At 52.7% G+C, this 17,758-nt stretch overlaps 2 protein-coding genes across 4 annotated transcripts in view; both read right to left on the bottom strand.

Annotated features, from left to right (window-relative positions):
• NSUN5 (NOP2/Sun RNA methyltransferase 5) overlaps nucleotides 1–352 on the bottom strand; it is a 27,848-nt gene extending 27,496 nt beyond the window's left edge. Inside the window, exons 1-2 of the mRNA XM_024747187.1 lie at nucleotides 234–352; nucleotides 7–129 (exon numbers count right to left, since the gene is read on the bottom strand). Of these exons, the coding sequence (XP_024602955.1) occupies nucleotides 7–129; nucleotides 234–326 (216 nt within the window). The 5' untranslated portion in view covers nucleotides 327–352. The remainder of the gene's footprint in view (nucleotides 1–6; nucleotides 130–233) is intronic.
• Nucleotides 353–4,796: 4,444 nt separating this feature from the next.
• TRIM50 (tripartite motif containing 50) lies at nucleotides 4,797–13,560 on the bottom strand. 3 transcript variants are annotated; one of them, XM_024747226.1, is made up of 7 exons: nucleotides 11,423–11,589; nucleotides 10,476–10,874; nucleotides 10,088–10,183; nucleotides 8,958–9,188; nucleotides 8,814–8,836; nucleotides 7,616–7,740; nucleotides 4,797–6,696 (listed from the first exon to the last, which is right to left on the bottom strand). In XM_024747226.1, exons 2-7 carry the CDS (start codon nucleotides 10,632–10,634, stop codon nucleotides 6,107–6,109), a joined length of 1,224 nt encoding a protein of 407 aa, XP_024602994.1. In that variant the 5' UTR covers nucleotides 10,635–10,874; nucleotides 11,423–11,589; the 3' UTR covers nucleotides 4,797–6,106. The 3 variants fall into 3 exon arrangements, with proteins under 3 accessions (XP_024602994.1, XP_024602992.1, XP_024602993.1); XM_024747224.1 differs by lacking the exons at nucleotides 10,476–10,874; nucleotides 11,423–11,589 and adding an exon at nucleotides 13,162–13,560; XM_024747225.1 differs by lacking the exons at nucleotides 10,476–10,874; nucleotides 11,423–11,589 and adding an exon at nucleotides 13,162–13,560 and having other exon boundaries at nucleotides 8,814–8,833.
• Nucleotides 13,561–17,758: the final 4,198 nt, after the last annotated feature.

Here is a 17,758-nt window from a genome sequence, read left to right as displayed (position 1 = left end):
CGTCACCTTGGCCAAGTGCGGACGCAGCTTCTTCTCGGCGCGGAGAAGGCCGGCGCTGGCGATCACTGCGTCCAGCACGGTGGAGTAGCGCTGCGTCTCGCACACCAGCGCGTACAGCTGCTTCACGTTCTGCGCGCGGCCGAGAGAACCCAGGTGAGGCGGGGGCCGGGCCGGGGGAAGCCCCCGCCGGGCACCCGTCCTGGGCCCGAACTCCGAACCCCGTACCCCGTTACCTGGAAGTTGCTGCCGTACACCAGCCCCTTGAGGGAGCCCTGGCGACTCTCCACGCCGGCCAACACGGCCGCCGCCGCCGCGTACAGCGCCATTCTCCACGCCCACGCTTGCGCCTTTACGGCTCTGTCGCGAAGCGCGCCTGGCTCCGCACCGCCCATCCCGCCCGGACTTCCGGGGTCAAAGGGCACGGAGGTTCCAGATCCGGGAGCCACAGTGCCCATCCAGGTCCCCACAGGGCGTGTGCCAGGTGCCTGGCAGGGAGTGGAGGCCGACGCTGGGAGCCCGGTTCACCACTTCTTCGTAGCTCTTCTCTTTTTTCTTTCAATTTTTGCCGATTTCACAGGCAAACAATGAGATTTTATTGATGTTTTAATTTCTGTGATTGAATATTTTCATGTATTATTGGTCATTTGTATTTCTGTTGTGACATGTAAATGTCTTTTGTTCATTCTTCTACCATCGTTCCCTTGGTGCTCTTTATGGATTAACAATATATACCTCTTATCTTAGGTTTTGCCATTTCTTCCAATTTATTGTTGCTTTTTTTTGTTTTTTGGCTGTGCCGCGCAGCCTGCGGGATCCTAGTTCCCCCAAACAGGGGTGGAACCCGCGCACCCTGCAGTGGAAGCACAGAGTCTAACCACTGAACTGCCAGGGAAGTCCCTGTTGTTGCTTTTTAATGTGGTTTATAGTTGTTTTGGGCAACATAGAGTTCTCATTTTTAAGATACTTACCTTTATGGTTTCTGCCTTTGATGTCATGCTTGAAAACTGCTTCACGCCGCTACAATATAGAAATCACTTATGGCTTCATCATTTCACACTTAAATCCATTTAGAATTAGGTTTGGCACGTGATGTGAGAAATGGGTCTTTGTTTCCCAATGGCTAGCCTTTTATGCAATCCTTGTGAGGATTCATCTATAGGAACGTTTCCCCAGCCTCACCCATGGGAGGACAGGGATTGTGTGGTATTTAGGTCTACAGCACCCATGTGGTTACTGGTTACATAATGGGTTGATTGAGAAGAAAAAAAAAACAAAAAACCAGTACACTTGTATCTCAAGCATTCAAGTAGACAGGACTCCATGAACTAGAATATTCCAGCCTGTATATTCTCTGTATTACTAACAGCACATAAGCAAGCATTTTGCAAGAAGGTTGACTCTAGTCTACAATAAAATCACTGAGTCACTTAAAGGTTTAACGCATTCCTGTAGCTCTAGGTTGGTTCGTTAGTGATCTTTTAGTGGAACTCTCCTCCTCCCACATCAAATTACATCATCTGTTTTCTTCATAGTACCTATTCCACATGTGGTTATGATTTATTCTCTGTCTCTCCATCTGGCTCCATGAGGGCAAATCCTTGTCTGTCTTGACACTCATCTACCTTTAGCTCCAAGACCAGTGTCTTTCTCACAGTATGGACTTAATAAATATCTGTTGAATGAGTGAAGGAGTGAATGGATGGACAGAGCACAGATTGATGTGGTTCTGGACAACCAGCTGTACTAGAGTTGACCCATCCTAAAACAATCCCCCCTCCTTCAGGTGAGTGGGTAACAAGTACATCACTATTGATACAAGTCCACAGTTTATTCATATTTCCTTAGTTTTTACCTGATGTCGTTTCTGTCCCTGAATCTCATCCAGGACACCACATTACATTTAGTCATGTCTCTCAAGGCTCCTCCTGTCTGTGACAGTTTCTCAGACTTTCCTTGTTTGTGGTTACCTTGACTACCTTAAGGAGTCCTGGTCAGTATTTTGTAGAACATTCCTCACTTGGAACTCGTCTGTTGTTTTTCTCATGATTAGACTAGGGTTATGAGTTTTGGGGAGAAAGACCACAGGTAAAGGGACATTTTCATTACGTCAGAGCAAGGGCACATAGTACCAAAGTGACATCACTGTTGATGTTAACCGTGATCACCTGGCTGAGGGAGTGTTTGTCCAGTTTCTCCACTGTAAAGCTACTCTGTAACCCTCTGGCCTCTCTGGCAGGACGTCACTATGTGTAGCCCACATTTAAGGAGGCTATTATGCTCCCCCTCCTTGAGGGTGGAGTAGCTATGTAAATTACTGGGAATTCTGCACAGATTTATCTCTTCTCCCCCATTTAATTAAACAGTCATTTATTTGTATCAGTATGGATTCAGGGATATTTATTTTATACTTTGGACTGTAATCCAAAATATTTTGTTGCTTAGATTATTCTTGTTTTGACCACTGGAAGTGCTTTCAGTTGGCTCCTATATCCTTTTCACAGGGCTCTACTACTACTGTACTTTTTTTCACGTTTGTCCGGGTTGGAGCATTTCCTTGCCTTCTGGCACTATAAGATACTGAGGCTCATTTGGTGTATTTCCTGTTCTAGTCCCAGAATCAGCCAGTTCTCCAAGGAGCCCTCATTCCTTTTATTGTAGAATGGTATTAAGAAATCAAGATCTGAGTGCTAGCTGACCTGGGTCTGTCAATTTTTTTTAATGTTTTACTTATATTATTTGATTATTTTTGCCTGTGTTGGGTCTTCATTGCTGTGTGCGGGCTTTCTTCTAGTTGTGGCGAGCAGGGGCTGCTCTTTGTTGCAGTGCGTGGGCTTCTCATTGCAGTGGCTTCTCTTGTTGTAAAGCATGGGCTCTAGGTGCGCAGGCTTCAGTAGTTGTGGCACACAGGCTCAGTAGTTATGGCTCACGGGCTCTAGAGCACAGGCAGGCTCAGTAGTTGTGGCACACGGGCTTAGTTGCTCCGCAACATGTGGAATCTTCCTGGACCAGGGCTCAAACCCACGTCCCCTGCATTGGCAGGCGGATTCTTAACCACTACGCCACCAGGGAAGCCCTGAGTCTTTTAATTTTTAAAATGTGACCATTAGAAAACATAAACCTACATATGTGGCTCATATACTTCTACTGGACAGCACTGCCTCTGTCCTAAAAATGCCTTCTCTTAATCCCACCTTCTCCCAAGCTCTTGACCCAGTTTACTTTTTCCCTTCACTATCAAACTTTTTTTTTTAATTTATTTTTGGCTGCGTTGGGTCTTCATTGCTCCGTGTGGGCTTTCTCTAGTTGTGGCGAGCGGGGGCTACTCTTTGTTGCAATGCATGTGCTTCTCATTGTGGTGGCTTCTCTTGTTGCAGAGCACAGGCTCTAGGCGCATGGGCTTCTGTAGTTGTGGCACGTGGGCTCAGCAGTTGTGGCTCCCCGGCTCTAGAGCATAGGCTCAGTAGTTGTGGTGCACGGGCTTAGTTGTTCCACAGCATGTGGGATCTTCCTGGACGAGGGATCGAACCCATGTCCCCTGCAATGGCAGGTGGATTCGTAACCACTGTGCCACCAGGGAAGTCCCACTATCAAACTTTTTAAATGGAGAATCAGCAATCGTTGCCTTTACATCTTCATCGCATGCTATTATCTAACTGCCTGCAGTCCGTTTTCCACCAGCTGCACTGAGATGGGTCCCTCCCAAACTACCAAGAATCTCCAAATATTCCTTAGGCCTTTCCTGCTGAATCTGGGGTTTCATGGCACTGTTGAACACACCTTCTTTGTTGGTAAGCTTTGGCTTCTATGACCTCTCCTGCTAGCATACCCTCCCATCTCTCTGCCCGTTTCTAAGGTTCCTTGGCAACCCCGTCTAAGCTGTTCCCCTAGGTTCTGGTGTTCCATTCTCTGACCTCCTTTCTGTCAGTCGGATATTTTCTCCCTGAGCAGACTCGCCCACTCCCACACTGTCATTATCACAGGACAAAGTTAACATACACTAAAGTAGCATAGATGCCCCCACCCCGGATCAGCCCCCACCATCATCTCCAGGCCCAGCTCCAGCTGCAGCATCCCTTTTGGACCTAGATCCCGGAAGGCTCTTCTCCTCTGCCTGTCTTCCACTTCTTTCAGCTTAAATGCCAACTCCACACGAAGAATTAACTGCTCTTTCCTCTGCCTTCTGCACATTGGATGTGTATCAGTTAAGATCTTTCGGTTGCAAGCACAAACACTAACTCTGGTTAGCCAAACAACAGAGGGGATTTATTAAATGGGTGCAGAAGTACGCCATTGTGTCTGTCAGGGTCTGGCTGGAGGCAGAAAGGTGCACATAAATGAGTAGCTGAGTTTAAAGAAGGGACTGTTTCTAAAAGAACAGTGGGAGTTAAGGGGCCCCTACGGAAGACGGCACGGTGCTCACTGTTCAGCGACAGGAACAAGGGAAGAGCAGCAGAGGGAGAGGGCTGCCTGCCAGGAGTCTTCAGTAGAGGGAAGGCGCCAACGCATAGCCCAGCAGGCAGAAAACTAGGAAAAGAAATACCTCCAACTCCCTCTATTGCCCTGGGATCTCCTGCCAGGCCCTCCCCTCAGCCGAACCCAACAGGAAGCCAGAGGGGTTTGCATTCCAGCGGGGCCAGCCTCCCAGGACACAGCATGGTGGAGAAGGGTGGAGAGTGGAGGTAGACTGATGGAATTGAAGGAAGAGCTGCAAAACCAAAAACCAAGTCTGGAAGGTGTCAAGCATACAGCAACCAAGGCCAAGGCCCGACAGATTCAGCTGATCAAGAGACGACAACCAGCTTTTGATTCAGTTTATTACTTAACATAGACAGCAGGAGGAAGATTAGCCAAAGGTGGAAGCTGCACGTGGGCCTCGTTGCCCCGCCGAAAAGGATGGTGTGGAAATCAAAGGGCTCGTGGCTGCAACTTGACTTGTGGGATATCCCGTTGCTGAGGAGCCAGTTCTAGATGCGGCTAAGCTCTTTTATAGACTGCAGCCCTACTGGGAGGGAAGGGGGGCAGACAGCTTCAGAGCTTCTCACAGCCAGGGAGGTGATGTCCTGAGTCTCCCGTGAGGATAAAGGTCGGTAAAGATGGCCTTGAGGTAGCACCTCACGATCTTCCTCCCTCTTCTGTTCCTGGAGGATCGTTCAGATAAGGCTGTGGGTTGAGACTTTGTCTGTGTGGCCGATGTGGATTCATGCCAGGGTGACAGGGCAGGGCTGTGCCCCAAGGAAGGCTCTTGGACGGGTCCACAGACCTCAGGGCACAAGGCTGGGGAGCTTCTCTCTAAAGCACCAGACCTCAGATGACTCAGCCCCAGCCACTCTCTCTCTTCCAATTTTCATGTTCTTGGGAAGGAATTCAGCTGTCCCAGCTTTGGTCTGGGGTGACCACAGGGCAGGCTCAGCATGCACAGACCTGGGCTCTGGACCCACTCCCATGTGCCCGGCAGCTTTCAGGGATGGGCCACACCCCCATCTGGCCCCTATTTGCTTCTGCTCTGCAGGAGTGTCATTTCCATCTTCTCTAACAGAGACGGAAGTTGAGAGAAGTCTCTGGGGACAGAACAATGACGGAGTTGGTGTGACTAACCAGAGACCGATGGGCAGGGGCGGAAGAAGATGTGGCCCCGCCAGAGGCTGGAGCTGCTTTTAAAGGCCTGAGCATAAAGCAGTGGGTGCGTACAGCGGCTGATAACTGCAAATCGTTTGAAAAGGAAGAAATAACGTCAATTTTATGATCCTTAAAGTCATTTAAAGTTCACAGTGATGGGGGGAAGTCACGTGTGGGAGCGTTTCCACCCTCGGGGGAAGAGTAAGCAGAGATCGCGGTTAGGAGGGCCCAAGGGAAGCCCAGCTTGACCCGCGGGCCCCACGGCCTGGCTCCACTGGTTAACAAGCAGGTTAATAGCCTGGAAAGAGGTTAATAAACACACCCCTGACTGCTGGGGATGGGACCGTGGTCCTCTCCCTATCGTTAAACGTTTCTAGGGACACCCAGGCAGGAAGACCTCCCCGAACAACTGCATAACCTCTGCTCACCAGAGCCGGTAGGACCCCTCGAGCCCCCGTGCCCAGCTGGGAAGGCAGGCCCCCGAGCAGCACTACAGCTCGGTGGGCTGCGGGCGGGCGAGGTGGCTGGGCCCGCTGGGCGGGGGCAGCACCAGGGGCAGGGAGTTGCTGCCCCTCTCATGCCAGCACGTGTCCAGGATGGGGTAGAGCTTGCCCTGGAAGTCGGCCTGGAACGTGTAGAGCGGCCGCAGGTCGTCGGGGCGGTCGGCATCGAAGAAGGTGAGCTCGCCCTGTTCGTAGTGCAGGTAGACGCCGATGCGGTGAGGGTGGCCGGCCACGGGCAGGGGCGCCCGCGGGCAGCCGAAGGCCTCGTACACCCGGCCCTCCTTCAGGCCGATGAGCCACACGCCGTGCCCTGGGGACTTGGGCAGCTTGCCCTTGCGACTGGCTGTGCCCTTGATGACCCCCAGGCGCCAGTCGCTCTTGCTGCCCACCACCACCTCCCAGTAGTGGCGGCCGCAGGAGAAGCCCCTGCTGGCCAAGACGCAAGTGCTGTAGTCGAAGCGCTCGGGCTGGCTGGCGCGCCGCTGGGCCAGGAGCCCACACTGCACCACCGTGTTGCCCTTGGAGAGCTCCAGGAGTGGGTGGGCCGTGGCGGGATCCAGCTTGAGGGACTCCGGAGCTGGGAGAGATCAGAGGAGATGTGTATTCAAGCCTCGCAGAAGGCGGCAGGCCCTGCCCCAAGGGAGGCCGATGGCAGGCCCTGAGCTCCTCGGGAGAAGAACTGAGTCGGCCTCTTCCCTGTATCCGCAGGGCCTAGAAGGGGCTGGGGTCTGGAGCAGGCAACCCTGAGGACATTTGCCGAATGAGTGAATGATGCCTGAAGGGTAGGAGAATGGGCTGCTGCAAGCCCAGGCATTCTGGCAAGGGAAACGGTGCAGGCGGCCTGCCTAAGGCGGAGGTGCCAGTGGAAGGATCTGGGAGACGGCCTGTCACGTGGGCGCCTCAGCTTCACTCCCCAGGTTTTCTGGAGCCTCTAACAACGCCAGTGGTTTCTTGGATACCCTAGCAGCCCAGTCAAGGACAAACTATCCCAACTGACCTCTTTGCTCGCTGCCAGCTAAGCAGTTTACACCTAAAACGTGCAAACAGCATTCATGGTTCAGAGATCACCTGCAGGTTTTGTTCCCCCCTTTCCCCCTTTTGTTCTTATATCAGCCCTGTTTGTGCCTTTGTTGGATGAAATCGGTCTATTGATTGATCTTATGTGCTAGTAATGAAGGAGTTAAAGGTCCGAGTTATTTTTTGGCAGAGCAGCCGCTGCCATTTATTAAGTACTAAACTACACACACACACAGACACACACACACGCGTCTACTTAGAAACTACGCAGCCCAGCAAGGTGGGCTCTTCACAGATGAGGAAACTGAGGCTCAAAAATTACACCACTCTCCCAGTCACTAGTAAGAGATGGAACGGGGCTTGAGCTCCCCCTGCTGGCGGAAGCCCACCACCGCGCCCTCACCGTTTGCTGTGCCAGGCCCCACTCCAGTTCTCTGCACCTCATACACTGGAAGGAGGATGGGTGGGTGGGGTCTCACCTGGCAGAACCTTTCGGAAGAGCCTTTTCCACGCAGTCAGCTTGATGTCAGCCTGGTGCAGGCCTGGCTTGAAGGAGATGGGGCTGAACGCGCCTTCTAGGGACCGGGCCTGCTGGAGCTCTGCACTGGGGGCAAAGGTCCACAGTGATGGTGGAGCTGCTTACCGTGCACCCCAGCCCTTCACCCAGACGCAGGTCCAACCAGCCAAGCCACAGCTCAGAAGACCGTGCACTGAAGATGCCCACCATGTACCCGCCCCCCTCTGAGGACCTGCCTCCTTCCTGGAAGGGGAAACACTCTACATCAGTAGCTCTCAAAGTGCAGGTCTGGGAGCAGCAGCAGCACCTGGGGGCTTGTTAGAAACGCAAATTGTCTTGGGTCCCACCCCAGGCCTGCTGAATCAGAACTCATTACTGGGGCCCAGTGACCTCTGTTTTAATTGAGCCCTCCAGGTGGTTCCGATGCACCGTTTGAGGACCACTTCTCTGTATCTGGTGACCCTGGCCTCCAGCTCCAGCTGGAGTGGAAACCAAACTCAGCCAATCAGATCCTCTGTCCATTCATTTAAGCCAATGCTCCTAACCAAATTGTCCTTAAGGCTAAGGGAAATTGGAGAAAACAAGGAGACTCTCGTAAACGTGGCAGAGGAAGGCTCAGGAACTGCACAGGTGATTCGTTTGTTGGGTTTGGAACATGGATCCAACCCTTCCTACAAGCCATGGTGCATGTTTCCTTACCCACCATCACCCACCTCATCTCCTGTTCTGCTCTGCATCATCCTTTACACCCATGATATTGAAATTCTCACAATACTCCAAACCTGCACACACTTTACCCTTTCACGTGAGTCAGCGTGCCTGGCAAACGCCTGTCCTCTGCCCTTCTCAGCCATCCCACCTGTGTGCTGTCTTTGCCGATCTCCCCCCAGTCACCTCCCCCTCTGTGTTAATTCTTTAGCTTGTGTGAACTTCTACTGTTCTAGGTGCCCATAGTGATGTAACCATACTTCACCGCCGCCTCCCACAAGGATTGGAGACCCCTAAAGGCAAGGCTGTCACTTTCCCTGGGCTCAGTACAGAACCAGATGTGGGCAGCTGCTCCCGGCACCAGTAAAACTGAAGGGAGGATCCAGTGGAGATGAGACGCCCATGCCCGCAGCCACCAGGCCCTCGCTGAGAGTGCCCTCCGAGGTTATTACCTGGAGGCCATGGCATGGTACTTCTGGAAGACAAGAGGGAGGAGGGTTAGAGCATGGACGAGGCTATGCGGAAGCCGACAGGAAGGGGGAGGCACTTGGAGCCCCAGTGGCCTTGGCACAGGGGACACTCCCTTGTCCACTCACCCGGATGAACTCATGGTGACTCTCGTTGCCGAACTGCTCCAACACACCCACAGCCTGGACTAGCCGCTCCCGAGCACCCCGGGCCTGCTCCAGCTGCATGTCCAGGGAGGCCACGAGGCCACGGGTGTGACCCTCCACCCCCTCCAGGCAGCGGGCCTTCTCCTCGTCCACCAGATGGTGCAGCTCCTGGAACTCACTGCGGATCACCCAGCTGAAGACATCAGACTCATTCTGGGACAGGGAGGGGCTGGTCAAGGCAGGAGCCATGGCTGACCTCGGCGTCCCCAGAGCCTGGCAGCTCGGGCCTTCTGACCGGGCTGGTCCTGGTACCCAAGTCCCAGGGCTGACTCCTGCCAGGTGTTCACACACTGTGCCTGGGGATCCCGGATGTGGCCCCGGGGGGAGGACGACAGTGGCAGGGCAGAGGCTGGGCCCCCAGCTCCCAGTTCCAACACAGTGGCTCCCCTTTTGGCCATCTTTGCTAACAAGTGTGAACGTAAGATTTTGCTTTATCACGGGGTTCCACAACTGAAAAAAAGTCTGAAAGGCCCTGGAGAGCAGACTTTGGAGTGAGATAACAAGGGTTCCCCGTGTGACCCTGAGTTCTGCCTCCATCAGACGGGGTAAAGCGGGCTCCCTCTCCAGGATGAGGAAGATTAATTGAGTTGACTTTCAACGGATGCCGGTCTCCTGCTCGTTTCATGACTACCTGTAGGGCCCAGGCTCCACAGACTCCCAGACCCAAGTGCCCCTCATTTAGGAAAAGCAGACAGCCACCAAGGGCTTCAAGCCTTTCCGTGCCTGTGCTCTAAGGTACTAGGAGGGCATTGCCCAGGCTGTCAATGTCAAGCAGCCACAGGTGGCAGAGGGCGGGCAGTCATGCCCACGTATTAAGCTGTTTACCTCTGGGACTTGGGTTCTAGGTTATCTCAGTCTCAAGGACGTGGAGGACACAAGCCAACTTGGCGACAGTCCTGACAACTGTGCTAAATTCCTCCAAGAGCCTTTGCACTTCCCCCACCCCGGAATGCTTTGAATTCTGGCTTTATATGGAAGGCATGGCTTCCTGTCAGGAAAGGGAAGGCGGGTGGCCGGCCCCAGGGAGGGGCACGGAGGGGCGGGGCGCTCACGACAATCCGGGTCCTGTTGTTCACCAGTCTGGCGATTTGCTCCTCCACCTTCTTCTGCTCCTGCTTCAGGTCGGAGATGAGGGCTGCTAGCTCCTCCTGGAGGCAACAGGCCCCATGAGCCGCCGACCCCTTCACCCCCACCCCCAGCTCCCAGGGGCAGCCCGACGGCCACAAGCACAAAATAGGAAAGGCTATTCAAGAATATTCCACACTGACAGCACGGACTGCCCGGACGGAAGAGATCTCCACGTCATCACTCTCTATGCCGTGGACAGAGATGCTACACGTTGTTACAGCCACCAGAAGTCACCACACAACATCCAAGTGGGGCGACTGCCAGTCTGAAGTCGACACTCCCTGCGTGGAGTGCTGCCCGTAGGGAACCCACCTGGGAAACTTGCTGGTCACCAGCAGGTCCAGAATCAGTGGGCATTTCATCAGGAGTCATCACAGAAAGGCTGGCCCCAAGTGAAGCCAATGGTGCACGCAATGGCCAAGGGAGGGGCCACCTGGTGACCCCCCACTCCCTATAAAGACCTGACTCCATTTCCAGCAGGCCTGGGCCCAGGCTGGATTTAGGGCCTCCCAGGCTGAAGTAAACTTCTCCTAGGTTGCCCTGGCCCCATATCTGACTTAACCTTAGGGATCCAACCAGAACCACCTAGAGCACCAACTGGCCACACGACCTAATGCAGCCCTGCTGGTTTGTGCCCACGGAGTGCGCAGAATCTTTGGCTTAGACAGTGCCCGAGCAGAAGTCCGCTGCAAGAGCCTTTCCGGGAGGGAGCTGAGAAAAAAATAGAGCCAGCATGGAGATGAATGAACACAGAGTCCTTGCTCTCCATAACAAGGCATCCGATCTCATAGGAGCCTGAGAAGGGCATCCCAGTGGTGACCCTCCCAAGGCAAAGAGAGATGGGACTAGTTCTTTCTCATCAACTGGGCCACAGTGAGTGGAAACAGAATTATGCAAATAAACAAAGTATCTTAAGATCCCAATCAATAGGAGAAAACAGGAATGCATGAAAGAGATCTGATAATGGAACGTAACTTAGTTGCAGCACACGGAGGAGTCTTGAGATCACAAAAACCCACATCCAAAAGCAGGACCCAAGCCCTCCCAGCTCCTAGCCAGAAATGACGGGCTCCCAGGAGTCTCCTCCTCCGCCAGGCAGCCCTCTGCTGATAAAACTCGACTCAGTTTCACTGTACTGCACTTTGGCTTCCTCCTTTCACACCCCCCTAAAACTACTCTTGCCAAGATAACCAATTCTTACTGCTAAACCAGACAGGCTCTTTTCAATCAGCAGACATTTCACACAAGTGATTTCCTACTTGTCAAAATGCTCTGTTCCTCTGGTTTCCTGGAGGCTACATTCAGCCAACGTTCCCGCTCCCTCAGTGAATTCCTTCCGGCTCCTTTTCAGAGTTCTCTCTCTACCCAAATCTTAAGTCCTGATGCTCCTGGGGGCATCATCTTCCCCATCACTCCTGCAGACTCTCCCGGTTGGTCTTCTCCACACCTGTGGCTTCAACGACCGCCTGTATGTAGATTACTCCTAATCTCTTATTCCCAGCCTCACTCTCCAATCTATCCTCTGGCAGAGCGATCGAGCCACATCATGACTCTGCTTAAAACCTTCCAATCCTGGTTCTCTGAATAAACCCCTAATCCCGTCTCATGTCACACAGGCCTTTTCATGACCTGACCCCCGCTTACCTCACCTCACTCCCACCTCACTCTCCCTCGTGCTTATTGGAACAATGTAGAATTCCTCAAATGTGCCATGCTGTTTGCCTCCTGGCCTTTTGCACGAGCTCTTTTTATACTTAGGATGCTTTTCCTCCCTTTCTTTTCCTTTCAAGTCCTCCTTATGGTTCAGGTCTCAGCTTACCAGTCCACTTCCTCCAAGGAGCCTTCCCTGACCACCTGAGACCACGCAGGAGCCACGTTCCAGATAGTCTCACCATTGCCTGCACTTAACCTTGACAGCAGCACCTGACACACGGGACTCTGTCAGACCCCCGGACTGTGAGCTCTGGTGCAGGGTGAACTTCTCGCCCACTGCTGTACCATGGCCGCCAGTGTAGCACCTAGCACATACTAGATGCCCAGGAAATGCCTGTGGGTAGGGGAACTTGGTGGACAACCTGGCTTGGCCCTGTGCACCTTTCCTACTTCTCTCCCAGGGTTGAAGGAGCAAAGAAATGCTGCCCAGAGCACTCAGCCAGGAAAGCCCTGCAACAGCTTCCAGGGCCCCCTCTGTCTACGGATCTCGATGCTTTTCCCTCATCCTGCCCCCTCCCCTGAATTTCCCCATTCCTCATCCTTACTGCCCCCAGCCGCCCACCCGCCCAAACGCTGGGCCAGGTACCCTATTGCAATTTACTTCCAAAAGCCCTTCCTGTCCTTCCTTGATCTGGTGCCAGGGGAATGAAAACTGGCCGTGGTGTGAGTCCTAGCTCTGCCACTGAAAAACTGTATGCGCTTGACTAAGACCCTTACCTCCTGGGAGCCTGTTTCCTCATTTGCAAGTACGACAATAACCCCGCTCTTCATAAACCTTAGATCAATAGACTAACCTAAGACGGTGTCGTTATTATTATTCATACACAGTGATCTGCTAGTTCTGAGGCAACGGTCCATGAGGGCAGGAATCCATTGATTCCACAGATACGTTTTGGGCATTTACTACCTGGCCGGCATGGTCCTAGGCACGGAAATATCCCAGGGAATGAAACAAAGTCCCCGTCTTCACCTGCCTGAGAGTGCAGTCCCCTGAGCGCCCAAGAATCTAATGAGGGCTACAGAGAAGACTAAAGCAGGGGAGCGGGCTAGCACGTGACGCAGGGGGCTCTCCATCCGGTGGGTCACCTAGTCCCCAGCACCTGGAGACTGGAGCCGCTGCTCAAAAGGTGATTGGTGGATGAGCAGATGCTCTGCAAGTTCTGCTCCAGAACAGGGCTGACCCTGGACCCCTCTGTGCCGGGCGATGGCCCCAAGGCCTCAGGACCCGGCTCTGTGTCCCCAGGGGCGGCCCGGCTTCCCACCCCCCAGCAGCCTCGCTGCCCACCTTCATGCGGCTGTAGACGGTAGAGACAGGCGTGACCCGGTGGTGCTGGTGGGAGCCCAGCAGGCCGCAGAGGCCGCAGATGAGCTCCTGGTCCTTCTCACAGAAGAGGCTGAGAGGGTTCCGGTGGTGCGCACAGACCTGGGGCTCAGGGTCCCCGGGGAGCTGCAGGGCTTCGATCACCCTCGCCAGGGAGACGTTAGGCGGGGAGCTGCTGCAGTCCACCTCCTGCCGGCACACGGGGCAGCGCAGCTCCGAGTCCGGGTGACGGGACAGGGACAGCAGGCAGCCCTTGCAGTAGGAGTGGCCACACTGCAGCATCAGGGGCTCCTTGAAGACCTCCAGACAGATGGGGCACTGCAGGCGGTCCTCCAGCTCGGGCACGCTCACTTGCCACGCCATCCACGGAGTCTGCTGGAGCCCAGGGCGGCCTCCCTGGAGCCTGCTCTCTCCACTCCTTTGGCCCCCAGCCCCCAAGGGCCCTGAAAGGAGAGGCTCTTAAGGACGCCAGTCTTCGATTCCAGTCCTGACTCGCTATGACTTTGGGTCTGTTTTCCCATCTTTAAAACAAAGGGCTTAAATGAAAAGTGTGGTCAGTTGGAGGTCCAGGAGTCAACATTTTTAACTCGGATTTGGAGGTAAACATGAAAGAGGCCATCTGCAGGGTCATATGGAGTGACACTAATAATGCAAGCTCCAGCCCAGTAGTGTCCTGACCTAGAACTGGAGAGCGAAAACAAGCCAAGGTCTTTCCCACCTTCTAGATCGGTTCTCAAACTGGCGAGCAGCTGTTGGAAGCAGAGTTACAATAGAATTCCTGAGTCACCCCTTCACACATCTCAAATGAACCCCAGAAATCTGCACTGACAATTGACACCTCCAGGCCATTCTAAAGCGGAGTTCTGTCTTAGAACAACACTGTTCCAGAGAGTCTGGGACCCTGGAGAGTGGTCTCCTGAGCTCCCACCCTGCTCCTCTGTAAAAACTGACTGGCGTCTCACCAGAAGTCGGCAGTGGGCCAGGGGAACCCCACACTGGACTACCTGGCTTCTCGGGAATCCGCCGAGCCCCCCACCGGGGCCTCACACCAGCATCATCGACTTGATCTGCTCTGCCTTCTCTTCTCCCCAGGATGGGACAGCAGGTGCAGAGATCTGGGGATTGTAGCTGGACACCAGTTCTACCTAGTCTCTGCTCCTTTCCTCCTCCCCTTTCCCAGAAACACCCCGGTGTCCTCAAGGTCACTCAGAATCAGGTGGAACTAGGCCATATCACGGGACCGGAGAGGCAGCCTCTGTTCCGCCGGCTCTGATAGCGGCAATACTCAGGTGCTTGCCTTGGCCAGGCATGGGGGAGGGGCAGAGACAGAGGGACTGGGTACCTATTCATACCTCACAGACCCCACACGGGAGTGGACTCGTGCTTTGACACAATTCTTTCTGAATCTCAATCTCTCCCTCTCTCTCTCTAGAATAATGAAGGTATTTTTAGTTACCTAGATTTGTAAACTGATGTATAACTTCTACAAAGTGCACAAATGTTAACTGCACAGCTGCGGTACAACTTATATGTGTATACTCACTCACAAGGTCAAGATACAGAGGAGCAGGACTTCCCTGGCGGCGCAGTGGTTAAGAATCCTCCTGGCAATGCAGGGGACGTGGGTTCGAGCCCTGGGCTGGGAAGATTCCACATGCCACAGAGCAACTAAGCCCGTGCGCCACAACTGCTGAATCTCGCGTGCCTAGAACCCGTGCTCCGCAACAAGAGAAGCCACCGCAATGAGAAGCCCGCGCACTGCAACTAGAGAAAGCCCGCGCTCAGCAACAAAGACCCAACGCAGCCAAAAATTAAATAAATTTATAAAACAAAGATACAGAGGAGCTTCTGGGTTGGTGAACACATCCATGCGCTGGGAGGGTGGTGCACCCCAGTTCCACGGGGACAGAAGTTCCTACACTTTGGACCCTTCCAGATTTCACCCTATATACCTTTTCATATGGCCGTTCATCTGTATCCTTTACCATAAACTGGTAAACATTTTCAAAAAAGATCAACATACAGAACATTTTCAGTACCCAGAGGCTTCCTAATGCATCCCCCATTCAGAACCCCTAACAGTATCCTGACTTACATCATCATAGATTAATGTGGCCTGGCTTTGAATTTCAAATAAACAGAATTACATAGCATGTATTCTTTTGTGTCCAACTTCTCTTACTCAATATTGTTGAATTACAAACATTTTTATTAAGGTTATTTCGAAGGTTTAGAAGTTCAATGTCATTTTGTTGTATAGTTAATAAATATTATGGTCATACTCTACTATTCGTATCATGGCTGTGTGGTGGGAACTCACTGAATGGAAAAGACAGGGGTGGGTGAGGGTCTCTAGAAGTGTTAAGAAACAAGGAGCTTTGGATCAGCAGGCCACGACCCCTGCAGGCCTAAGCACCCATGTCTGTCAGCGGGGTGAGGTCTCTACCCCAGTGACAAGCTAGACCAAGGGCTGGTAGAGGCAGGTAGAAAGCCAATTTTATTGAATTGGACAAATATTTATTGAGAACCTGCTATGAGTCAAGCACTAGGCTGGGTATTAGGGATCCATTAGAGAACAAGACAGACAAGGCTTCTGTCCTTTTGGATTTTATAATATATGGGGGTAGGAGTAGGGTGAGGCCATAAATAAACTAGATAATATAATAGCATTAAATGCTATGCAGGAAGTAAACGGTGTGGTAAGAAAGAGGGAGATGGAGTGGTAGGATTGTGAGGTGCATTCTAGAAGGGGGGCAGGACAATCTTTCAGGAGGGATGCTTGAGCTGAGAACTGAAGGATACCAAGAGGCCAGCCACCTGAAAGGAGGGCAGTCCGGGCAATGGGTAAGCAAGTGCACAGGCCTGAGGCTGGAAAGACTTCCGTACAATTGACCCTTGAGCAGTGTGGGGTTCATCCTCATATACCTTAGAGTCGGCCCTCTCCACCCATGGATTCCATCAACCACGAACAGTGCAGAACAGTAATAGGTACTATTGAAAAATGTCTGCGCGTAAGTGGACCCTCGCAATTCAAACCCCTGCTGCTCAAGGGTCAACCGTATTTGTGAGATCCACCAGAGAGGCGGCCTGGGTGGCTGGATCACAGTTAAGCCAGAGGGAACATCAGAAGGTGAGGTCAGAGGGGTTGGCAGGGAGGGCCCTGTAGACCAGGGCAAAGGTTTGGATTTAATTTCAAGGGCAGTGGGAGCTACTGGCGGGTTTTAAAGCAAGGGGATATGATCTGATTTATATTTTTAAAAGATCCCTCTATCCGCTGTGTAGATAACAGATCACAGTGGCTAGAGCACCTGGGTGGGTGGATCGTGATGCCAAGGAGATCAAGGTGAAAAAGGCAGACGGGAGAATCCAGAGTCAGATGCCTGACTGAGGACAACCAGGTGAAGCAGCTGAGTAGCCCAGTGGTCTGCAGACTTCAGCAGACACAAGAATCACATGGGGGCTTGTTAAAAGAGAAACCTGTGGGCCCAGGCCCCAGACTTTCTGATTCAGGAGTACAGGGAGGGGTCCAACAATTTTGTCCCAATTTTTATAAGTTCCCAGGCAACACTGATGCTGCTAGTCTGGGGACTACACTTTGAGAACCACTGAAAAAGTCAATTGGACACAGGCACCTAGAGCTCTGGTTCCCAGGGGAGGCTCTAGGCTGTCCTGGTATATCACATACTTAAACCTGGGAATGGTTGGGCTCTCTCAGGGACTGGGAATAGAGAAGGGCAGGGGTCCACAGACAGGGCCCTGAGGTTGCTAATGTTTAGAGGTCAGGAAGAGAAGGATGACTGAGAAGGGACAGCCAGACAGGTAGGAGGAAAATGAGGAGGATATGGTGACCAGGAAGGTGTGGCAGGCAGAATGGTCCCCCAAAGATACCCATGCCCTAATTCCTGGAATCTGTGAATACGCTACCTTACACGGCAAAAGGGACTTTGAAGATGTAATGACAGTCATGGAGCTGAATCATCTGGGTGTGTCCAATCTAATCACATGACCTTTTAACAGTAGAGAACTTTCCCTGTCTGGACTCAGAGGGAGATGCAGCAGAAGAGGAGGAAAGCCTATAAGAATATCAATCAGATAACATTCCCTCCAAGCCTGAGAAGGAATTGGCATGCTGTTGCTGACTCTGAGATGTAGGGGCCCACGTGCAAGGACCACAGAGTAGCCTCTAAAAGCTAAGGGTCACTGCTGGCTGACAGCAAGGACATGGGGACCTCAGGCCGAGACCTGCATCTGCCAACAAACTGAATGGGCTTTCAAGTGGATTCTTCCCCAGAGCCTCCAGTGAGGTTGATGCCTTGATCTTAGCCCAGTGAGACTGGTGTCAGACTTCTAATGCACAGAACCGTGAGACAATAAATAGGTGTTGCTTTAAACAGCTAGTTTTGTGGTCCTCTATTGCAAGAGGGAAAGAAAACTAAATACAGAAGCCAAGAGAAGAAAAGCATTTAAAGGTCAGTCAGGCCAGCTTCATCAAATGCTGACAAGAGTCCAGTAACCTGCGGACAAAGAGGCGTCTGACGGGTTTGGCAACGACAGAAGAATG

This window comes from Neophocaena asiaeorientalis, unplaced genomic scaffold (genome assembly GCF_003031525.2).
Source record: "Neophocaena asiaeorientalis asiaeorientalis breed wild unplaced genomic scaffold, Neophocaena_asiaeorientalis_V1.1 scaffold607, whole genome shotgun sequence".
NCBI lineage: Eukaryota > Metazoa > Chordata > Mammalia > Artiodactyla > Phocoenidae > Neophocaena > Neophocaena asiaeorientalis.
Note: the sequence above shows the minus strand (reverse complement) of the source record. Positions and strands in the feature narration are given on the sequence as shown.